This window comes from Solea senegalensis, linkage group LG1 (assembly GCF_019176455.1).
Source record: "Solea senegalensis isolate Sse05_10M linkage group LG1, IFAPA_SoseM_1, whole genome shotgun sequence".
Taxonomy (NCBI): Eukaryota; Metazoa; Chordata; class Actinopteri; order Pleuronectiformes; family Soleidae; genus Solea; species Solea senegalensis.
Window position 1 is genome coordinate 39423705 of NC_058021.1, and position 24660 is coordinate 39448364.

The 24660-nt window shown below is 37.7% G+C and overlaps 2 protein-coding genes across 4 annotated transcripts; both read left to right on the plus strand.

Annotated features, from left to right (window-relative positions):
* The first annotated feature begins 39 nt into the window (after positions 1-39).
* Positions 40-11374, plus strand: LOC122770349 (copine-3-like). Of its 2 annotated transcripts, XM_044027246.1 has the most exons (16): positions 40-383; positions 3488-3660; positions 4511-4690; positions 4774-4848; positions 5609-5680; positions 5803-5880; positions 5965-6054; positions 7182-7280; positions 7393-7476; positions 7565-7624; positions 7802-7935; positions 8461-8515; positions 8761-8812; positions 8892-9025; positions 10143-10376; positions 10606-11374. In XM_044027246.1, exons 2-16 carry the CDS (start codon positions 3502-3504, stop codon positions 10723-10725), a joined length of 1626 nt encoding a protein of 541 aa, XP_043883181.1. In that variant the 5' UTR covers positions 40-383; positions 3488-3501; the 3' UTR covers positions 10726-11374. The 2 variants fall into 2 exon arrangements, with proteins under 2 accessions (XP_043883181.1, XP_043883182.1); XM_044027247.1 differs by lacking the exon at positions 40-383 and having other exon boundaries at positions 3589-3653.
* Positions 11375-12209: 835 nt separating this feature from the next.
* On the plus strand, positions 12210-24095 carry LOC122774725 (copine-3-like). 2 transcript variants are annotated; one of them, XM_044034218.1, is made up of 17 exons: positions 12210-12289; positions 13865-14057; positions 14297-14476; positions 14594-14668; positions 14760-14831; positions 15443-15523; positions 15702-15791; positions 17866-17964; positions 18108-18194; positions 18297-18356; positions 18479-18612; positions 19243-19297; positions 19434-19485; positions 19837-19970; positions 20065-20301; positions 20388-20502; positions 22733-24095. In XM_044034218.1, exons 2-16 carry the CDS (start codon positions 13899-13901, stop codon positions 20496-20498), a joined length of 1626 nt encoding a protein of 541 aa, XP_043890153.1. In that variant the 5' UTR covers positions 12210-12289; positions 13865-13898; the 3' UTR covers positions 20499-20502; positions 22733-24095. The 2 variants fall into 2 exon arrangements, with proteins under 2 accessions (XP_043890153.1, XP_043890144.1); XM_044034209.1 differs by lacking the exon at positions 20388-20502.
* The last annotated feature ends 565 nt before the right edge of the window (positions 24096-24660 follow it).

Genomic DNA, 24660 nt, shown 5'->3' on the forward strand with positions numbered 1-24660 from the left:
TCAAATGCGTCACGTGCCTGTGTGTGAGCAATTTATCGGCTAGTTTCTCTTGAATGTAGCCCCGGGGAAGCCTGCGCTTTCAGCATATTGAGTCGACGAGAAACTACCCACGCTCGCTGAAGTTCCGCTTTAATATTACACACGCTGTTTCGCTGTTCAGTCCATTTAATGTACTTTGTTTAATTTGAGCTCAAACGCGAAAACATAAACAGGTTTCGCAATTTCTAAAGGAAGCGAGCGGCCCAGCCGAGAGCCTCGGCCCGGAGGAGGAGGATTTGTTGGGCTGTGACTCCGCTCTTCAGCTGTTCACGTCAGACAAAACACTTCATATCAACACACAGCCGAAGCAGGAAGGTTGAAGAATATACTTTGCAAGTGAACAGGTAACAAATAGTGTGCGCTTGGCTAATGTATATAAATAGCATGTTTCCGAGAGGCTGTATTTGTTAGCGTTAGTTTCTTGTGTCAGTCGACCACACCCACTCAACCAACAACATGCGTGTTTTATTTCTTATTTGTTTTATTTCATTTTGGACAGGGAAATACACTAAAGTTAGAAAGACCGTTATAAATAGATGAAACACAGGAGGGGGCAGAAGTGTGATTGAAGCCTCAACTCCAACAATGAAATGTTAAAACAATAATACAAAAAGATTCTAAGATTCCGAAGGCATCGTTTATAACGGTTCACATTTGAACAGCGTTTTGCTAGGTGAGAAAAAGCTAATTTGATTGACTCAATTCAATTCAGTTCAATAATCAGGGCCCTGTTGCACAATAAGACATCTAGGATATGTGAGCAAGCGAACCCTACTACTACCCTGCTACTAAATTAATCCTGGTTTATTCCGTTACGAACGTCATACCAGGATGAGAAGGCGCGGCTTAGTCAAGCCAGGTGTAATTTAACCTGGCAGGTGACGTGTGGTCACCAAGCGAAAAACATCGTATTATGGATTATGAAGAGATTAAACACTTGATACGTAAAAACAAATACGACGATCAGATCAGAGAACAAGTCTGGTTGAACTGCGGACCGACTGAATGCATCAGTAACCCAATAAAAATACTTAGAGAGCGTATTTTCAATTAAGTGACTGTTTTTATACCGTTCTATATTGTAAACTGACTATTTGACTACATTAGGATTTCGTGTAAACAGCAGAGGTATCTTACAAATACATAAAAAGGGAAAAAAAAAGATATTGATATTAGTTTTTGCAAATGAGCTCCTCACTTATCTGTGCTCCACTGAAATCATCATATTTGCAATTTAAACAGTTACCTTGCCGTTTGATGTGGATCTGGGTTCAGTCCAGTGACCAGTCACACAACAGAAAACTGTAACACAACATAAGTTTTCCATACATGATTTGTGATATTACCAAATAATATTCTTCTAGAGTGACATTTGTGTTACAGCAGTTTATGGCCAGTAGAAGTTGCTATAGGTTGTTCTGTATACAGTTACTGAAGAGATGTTGACTGCATTAAAACCAGCTGAATGAAAGATAGGTTTGGTGTATTCATATGCAGCGAAAATCACACAAACATGAGCCACTGATTTTATCACATTACAGATTATACCTTTATTTGGATTTTCCACATGTCCATTAAAATATTAAGAATGCCGCATGCAATAATAATATAATAAAAATAACATGTCCCTGCTGGATCATCTGTGGTGAGTTCACAGCTCTGTGCTGTATGATCCTTATTTTTGGATACTATCACTGGATTATCAGGACATCTCATGAAGGTATTGGTCCTGGAATGTTGTCGTCAGAAAGTGCGTCTAAGCTTAGTCAGAGCTTCATCATCTAAAACCACATTGTGACAAAAACACACATGACATGAATGATATTATTGTCATCATCACCAACTTGATTGAATCTACCTTTACAACCTCAGCTGTTTCTCATCATCTCAACAAGTGCAATATTAAAACATCAAAAAAAATCTTTTAATCAAATACAAACATTGTTCTTCATAAAATCATATGACTTATCAGAATCAAAATAACATTGAGCCACATGTAATCACTGTAATATTTAATGCCAGTAAACAAAACAAAGGTAAAAACATCCGTCATCATGAATATCATGAATAACATGTAAAACACACTTATTTCTGAACTGAGTGACAGCTGACTGGACATTTTGAGCAGCAGCATTGTTAAACTGCAAAAAAAAAAAAAATCACCATGGTTACTTATGCGCCATTGCTTTCATGCAACCCTCTTGAGGCTAAGTTCAGCCAGGATAAGTAACATAACCTGGCTTAATTCCTTATCCTAGTTCCGTGTAACAGGCCCCAGCCTTCACCACACCCTTCTGTGTATTCAAGGATGGGTTGTAGCCTGTTCATTTCTTCCTTTATGGAGTATCTGCTGTCACAAATGAATTCTTTGACAGAACTAACTGCTCAATATGACGCCAATCTCACCCACCACTATCATGTTTTGAAATTATGAAGACATTATATAATTATGAAGTTTTGCAGCAAGCTGATGGCGCCAGGCTCATCCACATAGCAAAATTGGATTTTCAAGAAAGTAAAATAAGATTCTGAGAAAAGGTTCTTATCATAATAATCTGCTAATCTTAGCAAGCACATTTTGCACTAGAGAAATAATCATATTTTAAGAAAAAATCTTAAAAACACACCAATATTGGCCTCACTCCACTGGCTACCAGTTTGTTTTAAGATTGATTTTAAAATTCTCTTATTTGTTTTTAAATCATTAAATGGGCTGGCACCTCAGTATTTGGCTGAACTGCTGCACCTTCATAGTCCAGTCACAGCGCTTAGGTCGGCTAACCAGCTGTTGTTAGACATCCCAAAGACAAAGTTAAAGATCAGAGGTGACCAAGCGCCTTTGCAGTGGCAGCTCTGTCCCTGCCCTGTCACATTGGAGGCACCCAGACTGCTGAGCATTTTAAAATGATTACTCCATCGTGTTTAACCCAGGTTGAGTTGGACTCCCATTGTTTTTGTTCGTTTGTTTGGATTCTCATGTGTTTTTATTGTGCTCTGTATCCTTTTTAATGTGTTTCTATTTTGTTATTTGACGTCATTCTGTACAGCAATGGTTGTTTTATACTTCACAAAGGTCAATAATGAAGTTAAGGAAGACTCGTTTTGAGTGAACATTTCTTACATGACAGAATGTGCTTGCTTGTGGTAAGCACCACCTCCACAGTTTTGTCAGTTTTGTTGCTGGCCTGTTTTTCCTCGCACATTACAGTCGGAACTTGGCTAGATTTACAAGCTCGTTTAAAGAATTCCAGCCAAGCAAAATTTGCATTCTCCATTGGCACATTATTTTCTTAAAACAAGAAAATGTATCTTGCTGTGGACTGATGTAAATTTTTGTGGCCCCACTCTCAGCTTGGAGCTCCTGGCACGTGCCTGTTTTCCCTCCCCTGTGTATGAGTGCACTCTGGTTATGTGAATTAATTATGGTGCATCTTTTTCATTATGTCAGTGCAACACGCTGCCATGGCCTCAGGTGGAGCTACGGCACCAGGAGTCACCCACTTGGCCACTAAGGTGGAGTTGACCATATCCTGTGAAAACCTCTTGGACATGGACGTCTTCTCCAAGTCTGACCCGCTCTGTGCCTTGTACCTCAACACGTCGGGATCCCATTGGTATGAGGTCTGTATTAGGGCTGTTAGGAAAACATGATAACTTGCAATTCACGATAATTGCAATGCTTTATTATTGTTTTTTTAGAATCATAAACTTACACAGGCATAGCCTTCTGTCTGTCAGAAACATTGCAGATAGGATACATCATTTTGAATAAAAAATAATGAATTTGTCAAGATCAAAAAAATCATGATGAAAGATGCAGATTCCCATTGTGGCAAAAATAAAAGAAAAATCACAAGGACTGTGTGTTGGTGAGCTGGACAGGGTTACTCACATAAGTCACTCAAATGAAATATGAATGTTTTTCTTTATTTACAATTCTATATATAACTATACAGTAATAGACATTCACCACAATGGACTTATTTAAATGCTTTTAATCACAATGAGCGATAATATCATAATCTGTCTCATCACCAGAGATGATATAACGTGATAAAAACAAATAGTTAAGTATATGTTGTTATTGTCTTTCTTTTGCTTTGGGGTCTCTGTTAACATTAGCCCAGATAGGGGAGCTGAACAATTTATCATTTCAAATCAAAATGTATTTATTTACTTTGTGTTGTTTTTGTTATTTAAGAAAAGTGAGAAGTTTGAGTAAATTGTGCTAGTCTGTCATCATGTGAGAAAATGGTGAAAGAAAACAGAAATATCTACCTTTTATTGTAAGTTATTTGTCAAACTAACATGCAGATCTGCATCAAATCTTTGATTTTTTTGTATTAGTTATGGTTTTAGGTGAGGTTTTGTATTGTGATGACGTGCGGGTCTCCCATCTGTATCTGTGTTCTGATTTCACCTGTAAGACTGTGACTGGAGCTCACTGAAAAGACGTTTGTTTTTGTGTCAGTACGGACGCACCGAGATGATCCTGAACTGCCTGAACCCAAAGTTCAATAAGAAATTTGTGCTGGACTACTATTTCGAGATGGTGCAGAGGCTGAAGTTTTCTGTGTACGACATTGACAATAACACCTATGACCTGAGCGATGATGATTTTCTGGGGGAGATTGAGTGCACCCTGGGCCAGGTGAGCTTCTGTTTTGAAGAGAAAAGCTTTGCTCCTCCTCCTCCTCCATGTGCTCCTTGACACAGACGGTATTTTGTTTCCAGATTGTGTCCAACAAGCAGATGACTCGACCTCTGTTGCTGAAAAACAACAAGCCTGCAGGTCGTGGGACAATCACTGTGAGTGGATTTTCATTCTTTTCTTAACTACTCCCGATATTAGTTTTCTTCATTTATCTGTAAATGGAGTGACTTTGCTTTCTTTACAATATTGTGTAAAGAAATCACTCGTAACTGTCCACATTTGTGTAATATTACAAATGTGGAAGGACGACATGACGAGGTGGCCTCATATAATGCATGAAGATATTTTTTGTAGATGGTTGAATGGAGGAACTAAATTAAATATTGAATGAATGAAAATTGGCAATATGACCTGGTCTTAATGACACAAATATACAAACTGTTACTTGGGACACTAATAACACTTGATTTTAATTAGTTGTGGTTTTACATGCGGCTGCTGACATCGCCTTGGTAGTTTTACTCGCGTGTCATCGCGTACACACGTCTCTGGTGCTGGAGTCAAATGAGTCAAATGAACAGACATTGGGACGCTTCAGTGGCTTTTTCAAATTTCAGGCTTTTAGCCACAGCACGTTTCCTTATTCCTTGGAGGTCCTTGCCTAAAGGACACATAAAAGGATTATTCTACGGCTGTGAAAACCTATACAAACCCTCCGAAACGTTACACACTGGACCTTAAAGAATAATGTTGTCAATGGAGTTTCAATCATCTTGACCAGTCCTCATTATTTGTGCTCATTAACTTTGCATCATACTGTAAACACTGTGTATAACATTCAGATAAGTTGCTTTGTTAGTGTAAAGCTGTCCAAACCATAAAGACGTTTTTAATGCTTTGTGTTTGTTCTAATAGATCTGTGCTGAGGAAATAACAGACAACAGAGTGGCAGAGCTCGAAGTGTCGGGACGCAAACTGGACAAAAAGGTACTGCAGGTCATCGCAGCTCTGATGTTGCGGTTACTTACTTACTATCATCTGTGCTAGCTCTTAATTAGCTCCATGTTCCTGTTAGTACTGCACCTCATTAACGGGATATGCTTGTACAGTATTTGTGGTGGTCCGACCCTTTCCTGGAGTTCTACAAGCAGACAGAGACTGGCTGGCAGCTGGCTCACAGGACAGAGGTGCACATATTTGCCAACAGCTCCTTCACTTACTTGCATTAAAACATGATGGACTTGTTGGTTCATTGTAACCTGTTTGTGCAGGTTGTGTCCAACAACCTAAACCCAATATGGAGACCCTTCCGTATCTCACTGCGATCTCTCTGTGGTGGAGATGTAGAGAAGCCTATAAAGGTAATTAATGTGTTTTTCTCCATTTGATTAAACTTTAATTTTAAACTGTGCTGCAGCTTATTAACCTGACCCTTAATTTATCCCCTGAAGAACTGCTAACTGCTCTCTGTAGATTTCTTTTCTTGGCTGGATTGACCAGATTTCTCTAATAAACATACTAATAAATCATCTTTTAACTGCATTTTTTTCCTCTCTTTGTGCTTGCGGCCTGGCTGGATTAGTGATTTGTGTGCATGCACAATGACTTCGCCATTTGAAGGTGTGCATTTATTGCTATTTTCATTTTACTCTGCTCTGACATACCATAAAGAAATGGAACGAAACGTAAACTTTTATTTTTGGTCGTTTTTTTAAAAAGTTCTCCGCTAACAGGGCATCGTTTCAGAAAATATCTTTGTCCACACTACATGCTCAAAACAAATCTAAACTGTACTTATGCTGGGCCTGTATATGGCGCTGTAACGCTGCGACACAAAAACCATAGAAGACGGTGCATAAAGTATTGACAATGTATACAATCACAGAAACAGAGACAGAATGAACCAAGCAAGGCAAATGAAAGAAATTAGTTCTCTAACAGACTGAATAATCTCAGGAGGATGAAAATCCAATACGCTAAGAAATACGTTTTGTGGCATATTTGCCTACACTCGTTTTCGTGTGGACAGCCACTAAAATTGCTGCCTTTTATAAATCAAGACCCTTATTAGTTTTAAGTTTATATAAAAGTTAGGGCTGCGGCTAATGATTATTTTCATAAGCGATTAACCGAGTTATCATTTGGTCCATAAAATGACCGAAAATGTTGATCAGTGTTTTTCAAACCTGGAAATTAAGATGCTCTCACATGTCTTGTTTTTCCCCATACATTTCTAAATGTTTCACACTGGACCTTTTAATAGTAATTGTGAATACAGTCTGTGTTAATAAGTTTATGGAAAATCCATGAACAGAGACGCTTGTCATTATGGTACAAGGTTCTGCAGTATTCTAGAAAATATATGTATACAGGTCATTTACACCCTGACTTACTAACAATATTCCTTAGCATTTATTTATTTGCATGTATTACAGTGGCAGTAATGTGTAAAAAAGAATTCATTAATGCATTTTTTGTCAATCTTCAGGTGGACTGTTACGACTTTCACTTCAATGGCTCGCACAACCTCATTGGGAGCTTTAAAACATCACTAGCAGAGATGCAACTCGGGACACACATTTCCCCGGTGAGACTTTGATATCTGTGTGTGTGTGTGTGTATGTGTTGTTTGCTCACACTCAACCAATAGAGCATCTTGTTATTTATGTTTACTCTGTGACTCGTTTCCGTCCATGCAGGCTGAATTTGGGTGCATGAACCCGAAAAAGTTGAAGAAGAAAAACTACAAAAACTCTGGGGTCATTTGTGTCAAGCGATGCCAGGTAATAGGTTAGAAATTGCTAATCTGATCTCTGTGTCAGGGCTAGTAGGCAATGTGACCCTCATAAATTGAAATGAATTTATTCACAGATTGTGAAAGAGTACACGTTTCTGGATTACATAATGGGCGGCTGCCAGATCAACTTCACTGTACGTGCTTTTTTACTTTTCCAAAAATATTGGATGTGAAAGGTAATGCAAAATATTGACCTCATGCTCAGATGACATGGTTTCTTCTATTATCATTTAATTCACTGACGAATCCTGTATTATGATGCTTTCTGACTGTTATTTGGTTATTGTATGCATATGTCCTCTCTGGTCCAGATTGCCATTGACTTCACTGGCTCCAACGGGGATCCCAGTTCTCCCCAGTCCCTCCACTACATCAACCCTGACGGCTACAACGAATACCTGGCAGCCATCTGGGCAGTGGGTAATGTCATCCAGGACTATGACAGGTAAACCGAAACTCTGCATTATCACACATTAACCACTGTAAATCTCCCCATGATAAAATGATGCAAGAGGATGCAGAGACAAACAATATATAATGCTGACAAGGAGCCAAGCAAAAGTCAACTGCATTAACAGTTTAAATAGGAACTAGGACTTCGACTTCCTACTAAAACCAGAGAACGAGAACTATTTTATATTAAAATAGAACGGGAACTTTATTGTTATTATTATTATTATTACGTCATTATTCCAGTATCTGTATTTATGTTCAATGTAAAAAAAAATCCATAAATTACACAAAAACATTTGTGTTATTGTAACAGTGACCATTCATACATACAAAAAACCCAGTGTTTTTGAACTATGTATATTTACACATACATTTTAAATGTTACACATACCTTTCACCATTTACAGCCACAGTATGTGTGTAGATTAGATTGTTTTTCTTATATTGATTTAGTGTATTTTGCTCAGTTGGTGTTAATGATTTAACTAAACCTTTTATTTTTCCCTTTTCTCTGTAGCAACAAAATGTTTCCTGTCTTTGGTTTTGGAGCCAAAATCCCTCCCAATGGGCAGGTATGAAAACCTTAAAATTCAATGACATGATCAAGTATGTGAGGTCTTAAATTACAAAAAAAAAAATATTCGTCTGATATTTACAGGATAACAGATGGTGTAACATCTTTGTCATTTACTGAGCTGGCAGGGTTATGTCCTGCTAAATTATAAATGTCCATGCTAAAATAAACAGTCAGATTTTCTGACTTTGCCGGTGTAAACTGTTGTGTACTTCACTCTAAAGCCTGTGTCTGTTTTAACAGGTTTCCCACGAGTTTCCCATCAATTTCAATCCAGCAAATCCGTTCTGTGCAGGTAGATTTTGATCTGTCTTAAAACGGTGTTTGTCTGCAAACGATTGTTCCGTTAAGCTGCATTTTTGTGCGTATCGCAGGCATTGAGGGTGTGGTGCAGGCATACCAGATGTGTCTACCTCAGGTGAATCTCTGGGGTCCCACCAACTTTGCGCCGATCATCAACCATGTAGCCTACTTCGCCCGACAAGCCTGTCGACAGAACAAGGCCTCTGTGAGTAGCCAATCAACAAGGGTAGAAACACTTGCTGTCGAATCCATGGACACTCTTGCAAGAACAAGGCAATCGGAGATGGCAGACTTCACCCCATTCACACAACAAGCCTCTTTGGGTCACCTGAGAGGCAGACTCAACTATTGTGTGTCTGTTGTACTTCACTGTTGTTGTTATGCTTGTTGATTCTTTTTGGAAGAGAGCTCAGGACAGCATTGTAGGTGGCTGATAGTTGGTGTCTTAGTCCACCTATAGTTTCTCCAGTCTAAAACACCTAGATGGATGTCTAAATACATCCCATCCATGAGGCTTCTGTAACCAATTTTCATCTGTAGAATTTGTCCACCAGTAATAATAATTATAGCCTTGAAACTGGATCTGGATCAAATAATAAAGAAAAAAGGGAAAAAAATGCCAAAAGAACCATTTTCGAGAGCAAGACATATGTGAAAATGTAAGTAGTAGTTAAACCACCATTTGCTACCTAGATGACATGGGCATTGGGCATAAAGTGACGACTGTGTCGGATGAAAACTCGCAATGACACTTGTGCTGCCGCTTTGCACCAATTTTGCACCAGGCATAGTACAGAGCCCCACATGTTTATGTCTGAGCCTGAACCAGAGGGGTTTTATAAGGGGGCTCAGTTTAGATCTTCTGAGGCTATTCCATGGGTATATCTGTTCATTTTATTTTATGAAAAAAGTATCCATTGTGTTCACTAATACACATCTTTAATTTCAATTTTTAGTTTCCTTATTTAATCTCTATGGTTGGCTTGTTCTGAATTGTATATTATTTGACCTTGTCTGGCCCTCGACTTGGACACTGTTTCTAATTTTGAGTTTGATACCCCTGGTATAAGCTGAATGATCATGGGTCAGACTCTCACTAATGTTCAAAGACGAAGTAGAAAGAAAACAATCCTTCAGTTCATATCTTTATTAAGGGGCCATTAAATAGATCCATATTTGTTTCAGTAACCCACAACACACCAATAAAACTGAAAAATCAATGGACAGGTTAGTCAGATGTTGGCTAAAATATCAGCTTTAGGAGCCAGTTGAGGTTTTTTCTTTTGTCACTGTCTGATCATTTTTCCGTTGTCTGTCTGCAGCAATACTTCGTGCTGCTCATCATCACAGACGGCGTGATCACAGACATGGACCTGACACGTGCAGCGATTGTGGAGGCCTCTCGCCTGCCCATGTCCATCATCATTGTGGGTGTCGGCAAGGCCGATTTCAGTGCAATGGAGTTCCTGGACAGCGACGACACATTGCTGCGCTCGCCCAACGGTGACGTTGCCTCGAGAGACATCGTCCAGTTTGTGCCTTTTAGAAATTTTCAAGTAAGCAGCAGCACTTACATTTGTTCTGTGGTAACAAAGAGTTTTTCTATGTTTTCATCCAGTGTCCGAGTAGAGTTGTTGTTTATTGGTTTATAAATACAGTATATTGTGCGTGTTATATATGTCAATTAAACATTCATGTATTCCATTTTGTATTTGACACGTGAGCTTGATGTTGATGCATGCAACGTCTACACGACCTAACCTTCCTGTGATATTGTCATTACAGGCAAACAGTGTTGCCCTTGCCCAGAGCGTCCTGGCTGAGCTGCCTGATCAAGTGTCATCCTTCTTCAATTCCAATAAGCTGAAACCCCCTAATCAAGCCAATGTTTCTGGGCCATCCTAGAAAAGTGGGATAATATACCCACATACCTCAGATTTACTACGTGCCTGCAACCACGCTGCACCTTCGCACTATATACACTGTATATAATGGTGCAAATCACTATGAAGAATTCTTCTTCACAGATTGTGCTATCACACAAGGGAAAAATTGTGTTTGAAGTAATCCAAAATCCCTGACTGGAATAAGTATGCTTTGAAATTTGATTTAAAGTTCTTAAAAGAGGAATTCCTGTGACATGTTGCCTTGTATTGCATGAAATCACACTATAACACTATTATCTGTGCACTAACATCCCTTGACATGGAATGACCATTGATGAAATGGTTTACTTTGCCAAATGTTCTAATATATAAAAGTAAAACACTGTGTTCATTGAGTGTGTGGTGTATATGCTGTGTTTCCAGACAGGACTGTATGCTTGCAAGGAAAATGTATACTTTCAAACTTTGTTCTGGTTAACCTGTATGTGAAAATAACTTATAATTTACATTTAAACCACATGCTTTGTGAAGATACTGAGGCATTTTTTCTAATATGTCCTCATCACCTTATATATAAGTATATTTCATGTAAACCTTTAACCTACTCGTTTACAGACATTGTTGTCTTGTTTTGTATTATCTGTTTTGTTTTTCTTTTAATTTTGTAATGTCATGTTTGAAATTAATAAATTCATTCATTCATAACAACACAAGTTGTTTTGCTTTTCCACCAGTGATTTAGCTCACAGCTTTGTACAGTTTGTAGCATTAAACCTTGAATTGTCTTGTGTTTCTGACGTCGGATGTGTGGGTTAGACATCGACAGCTGCAACAGCAATGTAAATACTACAACATGCTATTATTATTCCTCAAAAAAGATATTGGACACTCTGGTGTTACGTATTGGATGTGTTTTTTTCATTTTGATACACTATGCAATTTTTTTTTACAAAATTAAAATGAAGATAATTGAGTAACATGTTGCACTGCAGTTAATTACCTGAACCTACAAGATGATTGGGGGAAAAGCTGACTCCATTATTTTAATTTCAAAGCTGTTATTGAGCACCTTGTGAGAATGTAAACACAACATGTTCAGAAACCCAACAACAACGTCCCTTAGCATTAGCTTGCTACCGGAAAAGTCAGCTTTTTAAGATTTCATCACTAAAGCGTTACGATTTCATCACAAGCGTTTCTCAGTCTGGGGAGGAATATCTAATTCAATGTACCCCCCTCCCCTACTTCCTTTTGTAAAAGTCTCTTGAAACGCCCCTGTTTGGACAATAAAAAAACAAAACAATGGTTATTCGTTTGGGTGTAGCGCAAACATCCTAACCACATAGGGTATGTTATGTTTTTACTAAAACAATTCGTTCGTTAGTGTAGCTACGTTTAAAATACGCCAGCTCTAACAGTAGAAATGCTTCTCTGAAGTCTTGTACCGCTTGGCGGGTGTCCCTGTAACTGTAAACGAACGCACCAGGCACCGCCCACCACCACAGCCCTTGCTACTATGCGACCTGCCCCCTTTAATCGACAACATACTGCAGTGGACAGCTAGCTGCTAGCTGGTTAACCTGGTAAGATAAACTATATTAAAGCTCCCTTTACCATTATGTTCTTTTCGCCGTCACATTTACTGTATTCATTACATTTTTATTAGCTGTTGCTAACTTACGTGATTTGACATGGTGTCTGTGTTACACTTTTCTCAGTATCCAATGACCGTTAGCTAAAACGAACAGTGTTTTTAGTGAACACCAAGTTGAAGATATTAATAACAAAATACTTATTTTTAGTGAATAGCATTGCCGTGAGTAAAGTCTCTTTGATAACGTGATTGTAACGTAAGCCGACATTGTACGCTATTCAGCTACGTCCGTGAAGACACAAGTGAGATTTCGATTCGCTGGTTGAGGGGAATTCTAAGGGAAAACATGACTCTCTGCTTCTGAATAATGAGATTTACACTCGAGTAAAGCTGGGAAGTGTCACATGCTTTTCAGATATTGAACCCCCATGCAGGGTTTCCAGTAAGTTTTAATAGTCAGATGTTGTTTCGAGACTCATACACAATTCCCCTTAACGTTTCCCTTAAGGCAAACGTCAGTGTCGTTGCGTAAAACGTTGTCGATAACTGTCACGTTACCAACAATATTACTTAGTTTTATTTGTAATGAACCAGGGCTGGAATGGTTATTATTCTGTAATAACTAAAAAAAAATATTTTAATTTCGGTTTGTAGACAAAAACATTCCATCGTCATTTCTAGGTGTGGTAATCACAGGTCAACATTTTTCAACATTTTATGGACCAAACAAGTACTTCATTAATCGAAAAAAATATCGACAGATTGATCGATTATGAAAAATATTGTTAGTTGCAACCCTATAATGAACACATACCAAATGCTTTAGTTTGCCATGGATCCAGTACAGATTCCATTCACTGCTTGTCTGTTGTCTGCAGCACCATAACTGAAAAGTTTTTACATGTATTTTATTGCCTCATATGAGCTTTTATGTCTTTTATGTATTTTGTCTTTTATTTATTATTCTGTACAGCACTTGTACTTGTGATGGTAGCTAAGTGGTAGAGCGAGTCATCTTTCAGCAGTATGTGAATGGGTATGAAAGATGAGTGATAGTACTGTATGAAAGTGTAAGTGAATGTGTGAATGGCAAAACTGTAGTGTAAAGCAGCTTTGAGTGGTCATCAATACTAGAAAAGCGCTATATAAATACAACATTTAGTTTGGTTCACTGTGGTTGTATTAAAGTGCTTTACAAATCAAGTTGGATTGGATTTGGAGTGGATTGTGAACCCTTTCAGTGCACTGCATGTTTTAACATTTTTGAACAAATAATCCACAGTTTGATCCCTCTGACTTTAACATTTCAGTATGTTTTTCACATATTTATATTCCTTTTAATTGGTATTGACTGTCCCTCGCTGTAAACCTCATCTGAATACTTTGTGGTAATTACTTTTTGTAATCTATTGAATATTTAAAATTCAGTAAAATGGAACAGATAGATGGACAGATCAGATAGGCAGATGGAAGGTTAGATGATAGGTTAAATGGAAACTATAACATATCTGAGATATTGTGGAGCAAATGTTTCTAAGGCTGGGTACTTTTGTGTTTTTGTCAGTTCCTGTGTGTGAGTGCACGTTCTCCCTCCCGTGATGGCAGCAGTTGGAAATGCAGGTCCAAGGGCCACAGACTGTGTGACCAAGGTGGCGCTGAGCATCTCCTGTAACAATCTGCTTGATATGGATGCCTTCTCAAAATCTGACCCAATGTGTGTACTTTACATGAGCAGCTCTGGACCCCACTGGTCTGAGGTAAGTGGATAAATAGGTTGAAACTCTATACAAACACTCAACTATTTTGTTCACTCTATGAACAGGAAATTGGTTTCCTGTGTACATGACACAGGATCCTGTACAGCTATACATTTTGTCCCCAAGGTCTTTCACAATTTTACAAATGATTTCCACAATCCAGAGACATATTTAGTGACAGACCTCAGTTGTGGATATTTTCACCTTGAAAATCTGATGTGTGCACCTTTCTGTGTTAGATTGGCCGGACAGAACAAATCAAGAATTGCCTTAATCCCAGCTTCTCCAAGACATTTGTCATCGACTACTACTTTGAGATGGTGCAAAAACTGAAGTTTGAAGTGTACGACATCGACAGTGACAGCGGCAGCCTGCAAGGTGCTGACTTCCTGGGAGAACTGGAGTGTACCTTAGGGCAGGTGAAAGATGTTTTTTGCATTAGAAAGTTGTTAATCATGTTCTTTACCCTGAGAGGGAGAGTGGGTCGTGTGGCATTTCTAGTGACAGTAATTAAAAATAACTGGTTCTCTGTTCAGGTTGTGTCCTCAAGAAAACTAACAAGACCACTTGTCAAGAGGGACAAAACTCCTGCAGGGAAAGGAACCATCACTGTAAGTTGCTTTCTTTATTAAGGCTGCTTGCTCCAAAGTATATTATAAGTATAATATATATATAACACAATGCTTTGTCTTCTTTTGTTAGATATGTGCTGAAGAAAGAACAGACAACAGGGTTGTGGAATTTGAAGTTGCAGCCAGAAAACTAGATAAAAAGGTATTATCATTTAATTTGGATTTTGGAGTACATTATTTAAATATAAACAAACATCCATTACATTTAAACCATTCGCAAATTAGTTCACACAATGCTGATTGGGCCTGATAGTATTTCTTGAAAGAGCCTGTTTTCAGATGAAGGACACAGCATACAAAGAATGTTACATGATTTCTGGTCAATAAGTCAAATATGGGCAATTATGTCAGCAGAAAAATCATGCAAGTTATGCACTGCAGCTTTAAGGAATTCTCTCTCATGAGAGCCTTACTAAGTATGTACAAGTGTATTACATCCAGTCTATTATGATGAAGCTACTTTAATATTTATATTTATTTATTTATATGTTTATTTCGTTCATGACATTTAGATCACTCATCACACATCAGTGTAGTTCACACAATACACATAACCGAAAGGGAAAGTGGGAGAAGCAAAAGCTTATCTAGTCCCGCCCCCATTATCATCATACATTACATAATTATTCTTTTCTTATGACATTTGACAAAGAAAAGAATATTCTGCACTTAAAAAGATGTAAACTGATTACTAAGTTATAATAATGTTTTTTTTGTACTTCAGCTGTATATTACTTTTGTGTTAATTTCCAGGATTTCTTTGGGAAGTCCGACCCTTTTCTGGAATTCTTCAAGCAGACAGAAACTGGATGGCAGCTGGCTCACAGGACAGAGGTGCACATATATTTACCAACAGCTTTTGATCCCGTCTGTGACACAGTGCTGCTGTTACTAACAATACAGTAGATTGCAGAAACCTTAATAAATGTGGGCTACACCATTCGTACCCATACTGATGTAACAATCTTAACATGACATTTATTTGCTTCTGTTAATTTGCGGCGATTTGCAGGTCGTGAAGAACAACCTAAATCCAACATGGAAACGATTCCGTGTCCCGCTGCAAGCGCTCTGTGGAGGTGACGTGGAAAAATCTATAAAGGTACACACATTTATATACACACACAGGCCCTCTGACGGGGGGGGCAAAATTGCCCCGTGCCCATGGTTGAGTGCCAACCATTAAATTATTGGCAGTAATAATTGTTCAAAATAGACCCATTTGTGAAAAAAAATTGTAATAATCTAATATTAAAATTACTTAATATAATTGTATGTATTTATATTTTCTTCCAAATCAAATTGAACACCTTTCTCAGAGAGGGCAAAAGAATTTCCAGAAGGGACAGGGGAATACTTGACATATTCCACATTCCAAAACGGATGGGAAAAATTCAATAGGGACTGGATAATATACAGCTGCTCAAAAAATGCATTATTTTGCCTACCATGCTTTTCTCTTATGAAGTAGAGAAAAAGTCAACTAGAGCATTAAATTCCACAGATGGGATGAAAATATCCTTTATAATAAACAAAACTTTATGAGAGAAGGAAGGAGGGGGGCCCATTTAAGATTATCTGTCAGCTGGCCTGTACACACACACACACACACATACAATTTTTCTTTAACAGAAAAGTTGTTCTCAGTTAATCACAATTAAGTCTATAAAACTGCAGAAATAAAACAAAAATTGCATCTCTTTCAGCAGTGAAATCACTTTAATTTTTTATCCAAACAACTTCAAAGTGGTCACTCCACACCCTGGTGCCCTAATTAAGTCTCCTGCCAAGTTTGAAGACTGTCAAGTGACCCATTGGACAGTTATGCAAAGAAAGAACATTCAAGCGTGTAATTTACTACCATGGTTGCCACGGTAACCTGCATACAGATCAATGGAATGTGAGGGCCAAAGCAGTTCATTTCTTGTCCATACAAACTGTTGCACAGTTAGACAGCCAGACACATTCTTTGATTTAATAGATAGTGGCAACTTCATGCTTTATTTTTAAAGCTTTGCCTGAAATTGTTAATGACAATTTAAAAACATCAAATTCAAGTTACGCTAGTTTAATATGTCAATTGTATTAAGGGGCTTCCAGCCCTCCCATAGTGAAATTAAAAATAAGAACCCTGATTATATTTTCTTCATCATCCTCTTGTGCAAATGTAAGGATACAATAATCTTGGTACAAATAAGTAAATGTGTATAAGCATTAGTTTACGTATGTTGTGTTTTTTTGTTTGTTTGTTTTGGTTTTTTGTCCTCTAACCCCCGCTAAAGCACACTTATCAGGAAGAGATGCTTTCCAGTCGACAGTGCAAGTGAGTTTGCTGTCATCACCTTGAGTGCTCTTCATACCAGTGTGTGTCTGTCAGAAGTTTGCATTCAGCTGTGCAGAATTTGGCCCATTGGTCAACTTACCTGTTAAACGATGAGCGTGTGATCCTGATTGATCATTGACTTTGGTGTGTGTTCATGGTGGAGAGGTGATAGGGACTAAAAGTGTGTGCAAAGCCAAATTATAAGCAGAACTAAATAAGTAGATTGATGTGGTTGTTAGTATTGTAAAATACTGTGAAGGATTTGAAGCTCACATGTAAATTGTTTCCCTAAGTATATTCTATAGTGGTGCAACAAATTATTTTACTTTTATTCTTATTGTTTTTTATTATCAGTCAGTCTGTTAAATTATGTTAAATAAATGTCCAGATGAAAGCATGGAATTTGAAATCACCATTAGAATATAAATCTTTCCTCAAGCAAAGTTCTCCTGCACACCATATTGCTGGTGGGTGTGGTTACAGGTCAGTTGATCAATGGGAGCAGTGGAAGTTTTCCATGATGACAGATCACTATGTTAGTCCGTTAGCTTTTCTCAGCTGTTCATCTTGTAGGCTTCCCTGTAGCATCACACTTTGTCTGGCTGCTCCATGCTGTGTCTCCTGACTGTTCTCTCCTCAGAGAGTGAGTGAGGTGTTATACACAGCATTCTGTTTGCCAGTCGGACATTAGGCTTGTGTGTGTGTGTGTGTTTCTGTTTGAGTAGCAGGGTGTTACCTTACATTTAAAGCCTCATGCCCAGAGCATGCTTGTGTCTCATCTTCCCTGATGTCCACACTCACACATGATACATTTCCCGTTATAATAATAATTTTTGCTGTTTGTGTTTCTCAGGTGGATTGTTATGACTACAACAACAGTGGCTCTCATGAGATAATTGGATCCTTCCAGACCACACTCTGCCACATACAGCAGGCTTCACAGTCATATGCGGTGAGATTTCCCTGTGTGTGTGTGTGTGTGTGTGTGGCAGTGATGTACAAATCAACTTCCTGTTGTTCCTGTTGTTTATTTTACAAGCTTCTTTTTAGGGACATTTTTCTGAACACTTGTGTTTGTGTTTGTCATCCTCTCAGGCCGAGTTTCAATGCATTAACAATAAGAAGAAGCAGAAGAAGAAAGGATATAAAAACTCTGGTGTTATCATCATAAAACAGTGCAAGGTCCTGTGGTTTTGTAAACGAATGTCCTTGATAAAACTACTAATTACTATATGTCACATATGCATGTTTTAACAGTATTTTTGGATTAATTTGCATTGACAGGTGGTGAAGGAGTACACATTCCTGGATTACATAATGGGCGGCTGCCAGATTAACTTCACTGTAAGAGCATAACATGTTTTTTTTGCTTTATGAATCTTTCTCAATCTATTTATTTCAGCCGTGTATAGTGATGTTCCCAGGCTGCAATGTCATCTTTGTGTTCATCTTTCATTCATTTTCAGATTGCCATTGACTTCACTGGCTCTAATGGAGATCCTAGCTCTCCCCAGTCTCTCCATTACATTAACCCTCATGGCTATAATGAATACCTGTCAGCCATCTGGGCCGTGGGTAACGTCATTCAGGACTATGACAGGTAAATACAGCTCTTTCTATGGTTTCAAAACAGAATTACATTGTTTTTATCCTTTCTGTTCAAATTTGGTCTTCAGTTGTAGAGGTAGATAATATTTGCCAATTTTTTATATAATCTGTTTTAGCTGATTATTAGTATTTTTCTCTCATTTTTGATGACCTGTTTCATTAGATTACTTTTATTGAAAATAATGTATATTAGTTTTGTTCGATAATGGTTTCTGAAGTTAAATAAAAAAATGTATTGTTTTTTATTATTGAATAGTCATATTTCATCAGATGGAGTAAACAAATATATGGGCCAGTTTATCTTTGAGTTTGCAATTGAGAATCGTTTCGAACTTGTATGTAGGCCTATTACATTTTTATTGGCATAGTCAAAAACAGGAAAATGAAGTTGCTGACTTTTTGCTGTCAAATTTCAATTTAATGTTTTAGCCTTAAAAATGTTAAATAAAAGAAATATTACAATGAGTACATGCTGGGACATGCTGTTGTCGCTCCATTCTGAATATGTAAAGAACAATAATGTGATGTGTTATAAACTGTGCATGTCAGAACATGGCTCTAACCTTCATTTTAATAAAACTGCTTGGACTGTAACTTTTCTTTTGTTTCCTGTTTTCTTCAGTGACAAGATGTTCCCTGCTCTTGGATTTGGTGCAAAGATCCCTCCAACATGGCAGGTGATTGTTCGTTTGATATTAAATATTTTTTGACTTCTGTGTAGGCATTTCACCGTGTGATAACGAACCCTCTAAAATATGAAACAATTTTATTTTGTCTCAGTGTAACTAATCTCAGATTGGGTTGTGTTTGCAGGTCAGCCATGAGTTTCCCATCACCTTTGATCCCTCAAATCCATTTTGTACAGGTAAGAAGAGACGAGTGTGAATAAACACTGCTCTTTTTAATGAATCAGAACACTGACATTTAAAACAATTGGAGTCTGTCTGATTAGTATTGTTCAATCAAAATAACAGGCTGCGATGCTATGGTTGTTGTAACTTGCTCTTTCATAGAAACGTTGACATGGGAAAGCCAACATTTGACTTATGCAACAAAAATATGGGAAATGAACTATTAAATTCAGTAGTTATTACAGTGTTGTACTCATAAGAAGATCAGTCATGATTTGCATCATGTTTGTTTTAGCATTTTACGAGACATGTTTATGCAGGTTGTGCTTGTCCCATAAAGTGATCCACATGTTATTGTGTTGTAGGTATAGAAGGTGTGGTGCAAGCCTACCAGCGGTGCCTGCCACAGGTGAAGCTCTACGGCCCCACAAACTTTTCTCCAGTCATCAACCATGTAGCCCACTTTGGCAGACAGGCACTGCAGCAGCCAACTGCCTCTGTAAGTAGCGGCAAGTCTAAAATCAATCAAAACAATGTTTTGTTTTGTTTTGTGTTAACGTCAAATACTTTTTTTTATCTGTGTTGTTTCCCAGCAATACTTTGTTCTGCTCATCATCACTGACGGAGTGATCACAGACATGGACGAGACCCGCAGCGCCATTGTCAACGCCTCTCGTCTGCCCATGTCTATCATCATAGTTGGTGTAGGAGGGGCAGACTTCACCGCCATGGAGTTCTTGGATGGAGACGATGGAATTTTACGCTCTGCCACGGGCGAGGCCGCCATGCGGGACATCGTGCAGTTTGTTCCCTTCAGGCAGTTCCAGAATGTGAGATCATTTATTAAGTCTATGAATGCATGCGTCACCTGAGCCTCTTTAAAATCCTGAAATAATGTCCTCACATCTTATTTCAGGCAGGCACAGCAGCCCTTGCGCAGAGTGTATTGGCAGAGTTGCCTGACCAAGTGGCCTCCTTCTTCAATTTATTTGACCTGAAGCCCCCCAGCGAGCCCAGTTCTTCCTAGAAATGTAGGAGTTACCCCGACCGACTCACCCACCCCATTCTCCTGCCTCTTTACCTTATCTCATCCACAGCTGAACTGATCTAACAGTAGCTTAATTATCCCAACTCTAGTAGAGATTGTATATCTTGTTTTCACGGCTTCAAGTAGGAAGGAACTTGACAGGGCTCCAGAGTTCCACCAAAATTCTGTCAGAAGCGACTCAGCATTTTCTCTTGTTGCACCAGTGTGCATGACATTTAGCAGCTCTGTCTTTGACACTGTCCACATTAACAAGTAAGCAGCTTTAACTACAGGTGCGGGCCTGTTCAGACCTGGTATTGATTCCATCCTCGGTGATCCTATCGCATGTCGACAGTCTTAAGTATGAGTGTTCACTCCTGGCATTAAAATGTGTCCAGGATGCGTCTCCTATGACCACTTTGGATCAAATCTGATGTCCCTGACCCTTTATTTAAATAAACACTGACATCATGACTGTTAGCGAGAAAAAAATTATGTTTTAAATGAGTCTGACTGTACAGATGTGTCTGCTCTCAGCATGTTTATGTGTGTGCATGTGAGTGACAAAAAGATACAAGAGAAAGAGATGAGAGGAGGTTGAGTAAATTAAAGCACTACTTTGCTGTAACATGACATAAAATAATTCATATGGTCATCAGTGCTGATATCGTACCTGCAAATGAATGACATCAGCTGTATCTTAAAGACAGATTGCGTTCATGCATGCTCAGGAATGTGACCACGTGTCCTCAAACCACCTCCAAAAGTGGTTTCTTTGATCAGACCTAAAGATGCATTGAGGATGAATTGGAAGTATTCAGACCCTCAGGTGTGGTTTAGAGCCCGGCTTTTGTAACTTAATTATTTTAATGTGAGGTAAGGGTATGCATTGCCTTACTTGCATGAGCTTTTCACAGGATAATTAGTGTTTATTCTCACATGATTTAACGAGGGATGGCACAATACAACTTTTTTGTGTCTGATACCGATATCTGTCCCATTTAAACTATGAAGCTACTTTAAAGACATAATTCTCCAACTGTGCAACAAATATTCCCATGAAGAAGAAATTAACAGCTCACAGGATGACATTTTTATTAAAATCTTACACTCTGTGCATATGAAGCATGCGATATAGAGGATTTTGGGATTGTATTGGATTATACATTTTTATCTGTCCGATATCCGATCCAGTGATTCTGACAAATATTGCACCGATACGTTACTGAGTATCGTGTCACCTCATCCCTAGATGTAACACAAGCTAACAAAATCTGTGAATATTGGCTTTTTCTGTTTCAGAAAAGAGTAGAGGTGGTAAAAGAGATATTTCTTACCACAAATTCTGTGCCAATCTTAATTCTGATTGGTGTTTGTGACATTGCGTCTCCCAAATCTTTCACTCGAGTTCAAGTGTTTCAGATGGAGCGAGTGAAGTAAATGGTGCAAATTTTGCACCTTGCTTGTACTTGTGACTTCTCATTGAATTATGTAATCTCATTTCACAAAAACTCCACCTCTGAACATTTGTCTGAACACACCATTTAAAGTGTAAACATGCCTGAGAAATTCAAAAAGCCCTACTGGATTATGTTTTAATCAAATATCTTTGGTGGTTTGATGTGTCTTGCTGCCTCCCACCGCAGTTACAGTTACACAATTATTCCCGTGTTAATGTGCTTATGGACAAGGGAAAAAGCCAAACACAGTGTAGCCAGTGTAAAATGTTTTTTTTCTGGAGCCCTGCAATATGTTGTTGTGTAGGTGTGTAGGTCTGTGTGTATTTGTGTGTGGATATACTCTGGAAACACTAAGTCATTGCATTATTTCTTGGTTTTAACTCTTTCCTCCACTTACTGACCTCATATTTTAGTTTTTCCATGTCCAGTCTTTGTGATAAATTTAATTAATATTTCGTGCTCCGATTTCTCCATGAGACTTTGCATTTTTATCGGATCTATTTGTTTTCAATTATATTATTGACCAGGAAAAGTCCAAATGGATGATTAAGGATTTGGAGTTTCCTGGTCAAGATATTCAGCAGTACAATCATCCAAAGCTGAACTGATTTAAATATGATTGACCTAAAATGCATGTGGCAAAATCAACTTCTCTGCCTGACAGAAACTCTTCACATCACCAACTCTGATAGGTCATTATATGATTTAAAGACTCAAGATGTTGTTGATGTCTTAACATTTACTTTTCCCTCTGTCTCTGCTCTGTCTCTTTAGGGTCCTCAGGAAATGCTCGCTCAGAGTGTCTTGGCTGAAGTTCCTGGTCAAGTGACAAGCTTTTTCAACACTATGGGTTTGAAGCCGCCCAGTAGCGACAGTGATGCACCTCTTCCTGACACCTCAGCTTCAGCACCGCTTCCTGATGCATCCTGAGAATCACCTTTTCTTCTCAATATAACACTTTAAATTATCTTCATCAGTGGAGGTGAACCACTTCAACTCTGAAAATGGAATCATTTTTGCACGTCCTCTTCTTTCTTGTAGGGTTGTAAGAACATGTGACATCTTGACAGGTAGTTATGATTTGATTTATACAAACAACTATCTACCAGTATTATTGAAGCCATCTGTATAAGCCATAGTCAAACATCTCCCAACTTTTAGTTGTCTTGCATGTAACATTGTTATATAAATATGGCACGTGGATATAGCTTTATTTGATATGACTTTATACGACTCAAGTGCCAGAATTGTTCATTGATCGCTAAATGTTAATTTTTATAGACGACTTTATGTGATCTGCTTTATTGCTCTGTTGAAACACCTGCGATGTGTTCCCGCTTTCATGTCTTAAACAGACAGACAACATTTTGGATTTCACACTAAACTAAACATCAGTTTCCATTGAGATCAGAGACACTGGTGAAAATATTGACTTTGCGAAACACCAGGCAAACTTCAGGAATGTTTGCATTTGAGAAATGAACCGAAAACTATATTTTGTAAGACTTGTTCATGCTGCTCTGCACCTTTGTCTTCATCAGTAAAAAACAAAACAAAAAACACTTTCACTTTTTTTTTGACTGGTGCTTAAATCTCACTGTTAAATGTTTACACTGATTAACAATAGAATTTCACTCTGTCTTAAGTGGATAGTAAACCTATCAATACTGACTGTTATGAAAAAAAGTACATTTAGTGTATGGTAAAATACTAGCATGTTTAATATGTGTACATTAAGTTGTTGTACTAATTGCTGTGTCATTGCCTTATATCCATGTCTCTTTCATAGACTTTGATTTTAACAGTATTTTATGTAAATAATATGTTCAGTGGAAGAAAAGAAATATCATTTTTTACTTTTACTGATTTTATGTAAATTTATAAAACAATGTTTTATGTTTGTGCCACCTTCTTAATGCCATAATAATTACATAAAAAATTTATGTAATTGCTCCTCAGATTCTCAGTCTCTTCTGTGCTTTCTTGAACTTAGTATTGATAAGGCTGCAAATATTAACCAATTATTAATATATTACGAAAGTAATCACAAGCTATTTTGATCATTTATAAACTAGTTTGAGGTGTGTGTGTGTGTGTTTATTTTACTAAAATAAACTGTCTAATTTTTCAACTTAAATGTGTTTAAATATGTTATTTCCTCCATGTAACAAAAAAAACTAGTTTGTGGCCAAAACAAGACATTTGAGGAACCTGTAGTTTAGAGTTTTTGGAAAAATATATTATATATTATTCCACTGTATTTTGACATTTGTGAACCAAACAACTTATTGATTAATCAAGAAAATAATCTCTAGATTAATTGATAATAAAAGCAACAATTAGTTGCAGGCCAAAGAGAAAGATTGCTTGATTTATAATGGCCTCTTTCTTTCAAAAGATTTATTAATTTTTGTTTTATTTTTCTGTATTAGTAATAAATAGAGGTAAGTGCAGTCATTCACGAGTTAAAAATACATAAACATGAACAGATACAGAAACAACTACATAAATACGTCCTTAATAAATTCAGTTTGATAATGTAAAACTGGCTTTTTCAGTATTGTGAAATGTATGTGTCTTTATTTGTTCATCACCTCTGTAGACTACGTGTTGTTGTTTTTCATAATTTGCCGCTTTTATTGTTTTATTCTATTAAATGTATGTTGTCTGATTTAATTATATTTATTCTATGTCCTAAAACA

Bases quoted from the DNA above. Each gene is read 5' to 3' on its own strand.
- LOC122770349 (XM_044027246.1), top strand. From the start codon at position 3,502: ATGGCCTCAGGTGGAGCTACGGCACCAGGAGTCACCCACTTGGCCACT. The intron at 5,881-5,964 runs GTGCACATATTT...CTGTTTGTGCAG, and splicing joins AGCTGGCTCACAGGACAGAG to GTTGTGTCCAACAACCTAAA. The intron at 7,281-7,392 runs GTGAGACTTTGA...CCGTCCATGCAG, and splicing joins TCGGGACACACATTTCCCCG to GCTGAATTTGGGTGCATGAA.
- LOC122774725 (XM_044034209.1), top strand. From the start codon at position 13,899: ATGGCAGCAGTTGGAAATGCAGGTCCAAGGGCCACAGACTGTGTGACC. The intron at 18,357-18,478 runs GTAAGAGCATAA...ATTCATTTTCAG, and splicing joins GCTGCCAGATTAACTTCACT to ATTGCCATTGACTTCACTGG. The intron at 18,613-19,242 runs GTAAATACAGCT...TGTTTTCTTCAG, and splicing joins GTCATTCAGGACTATGACAG to TGACAAGATGTTCCCTGCTC.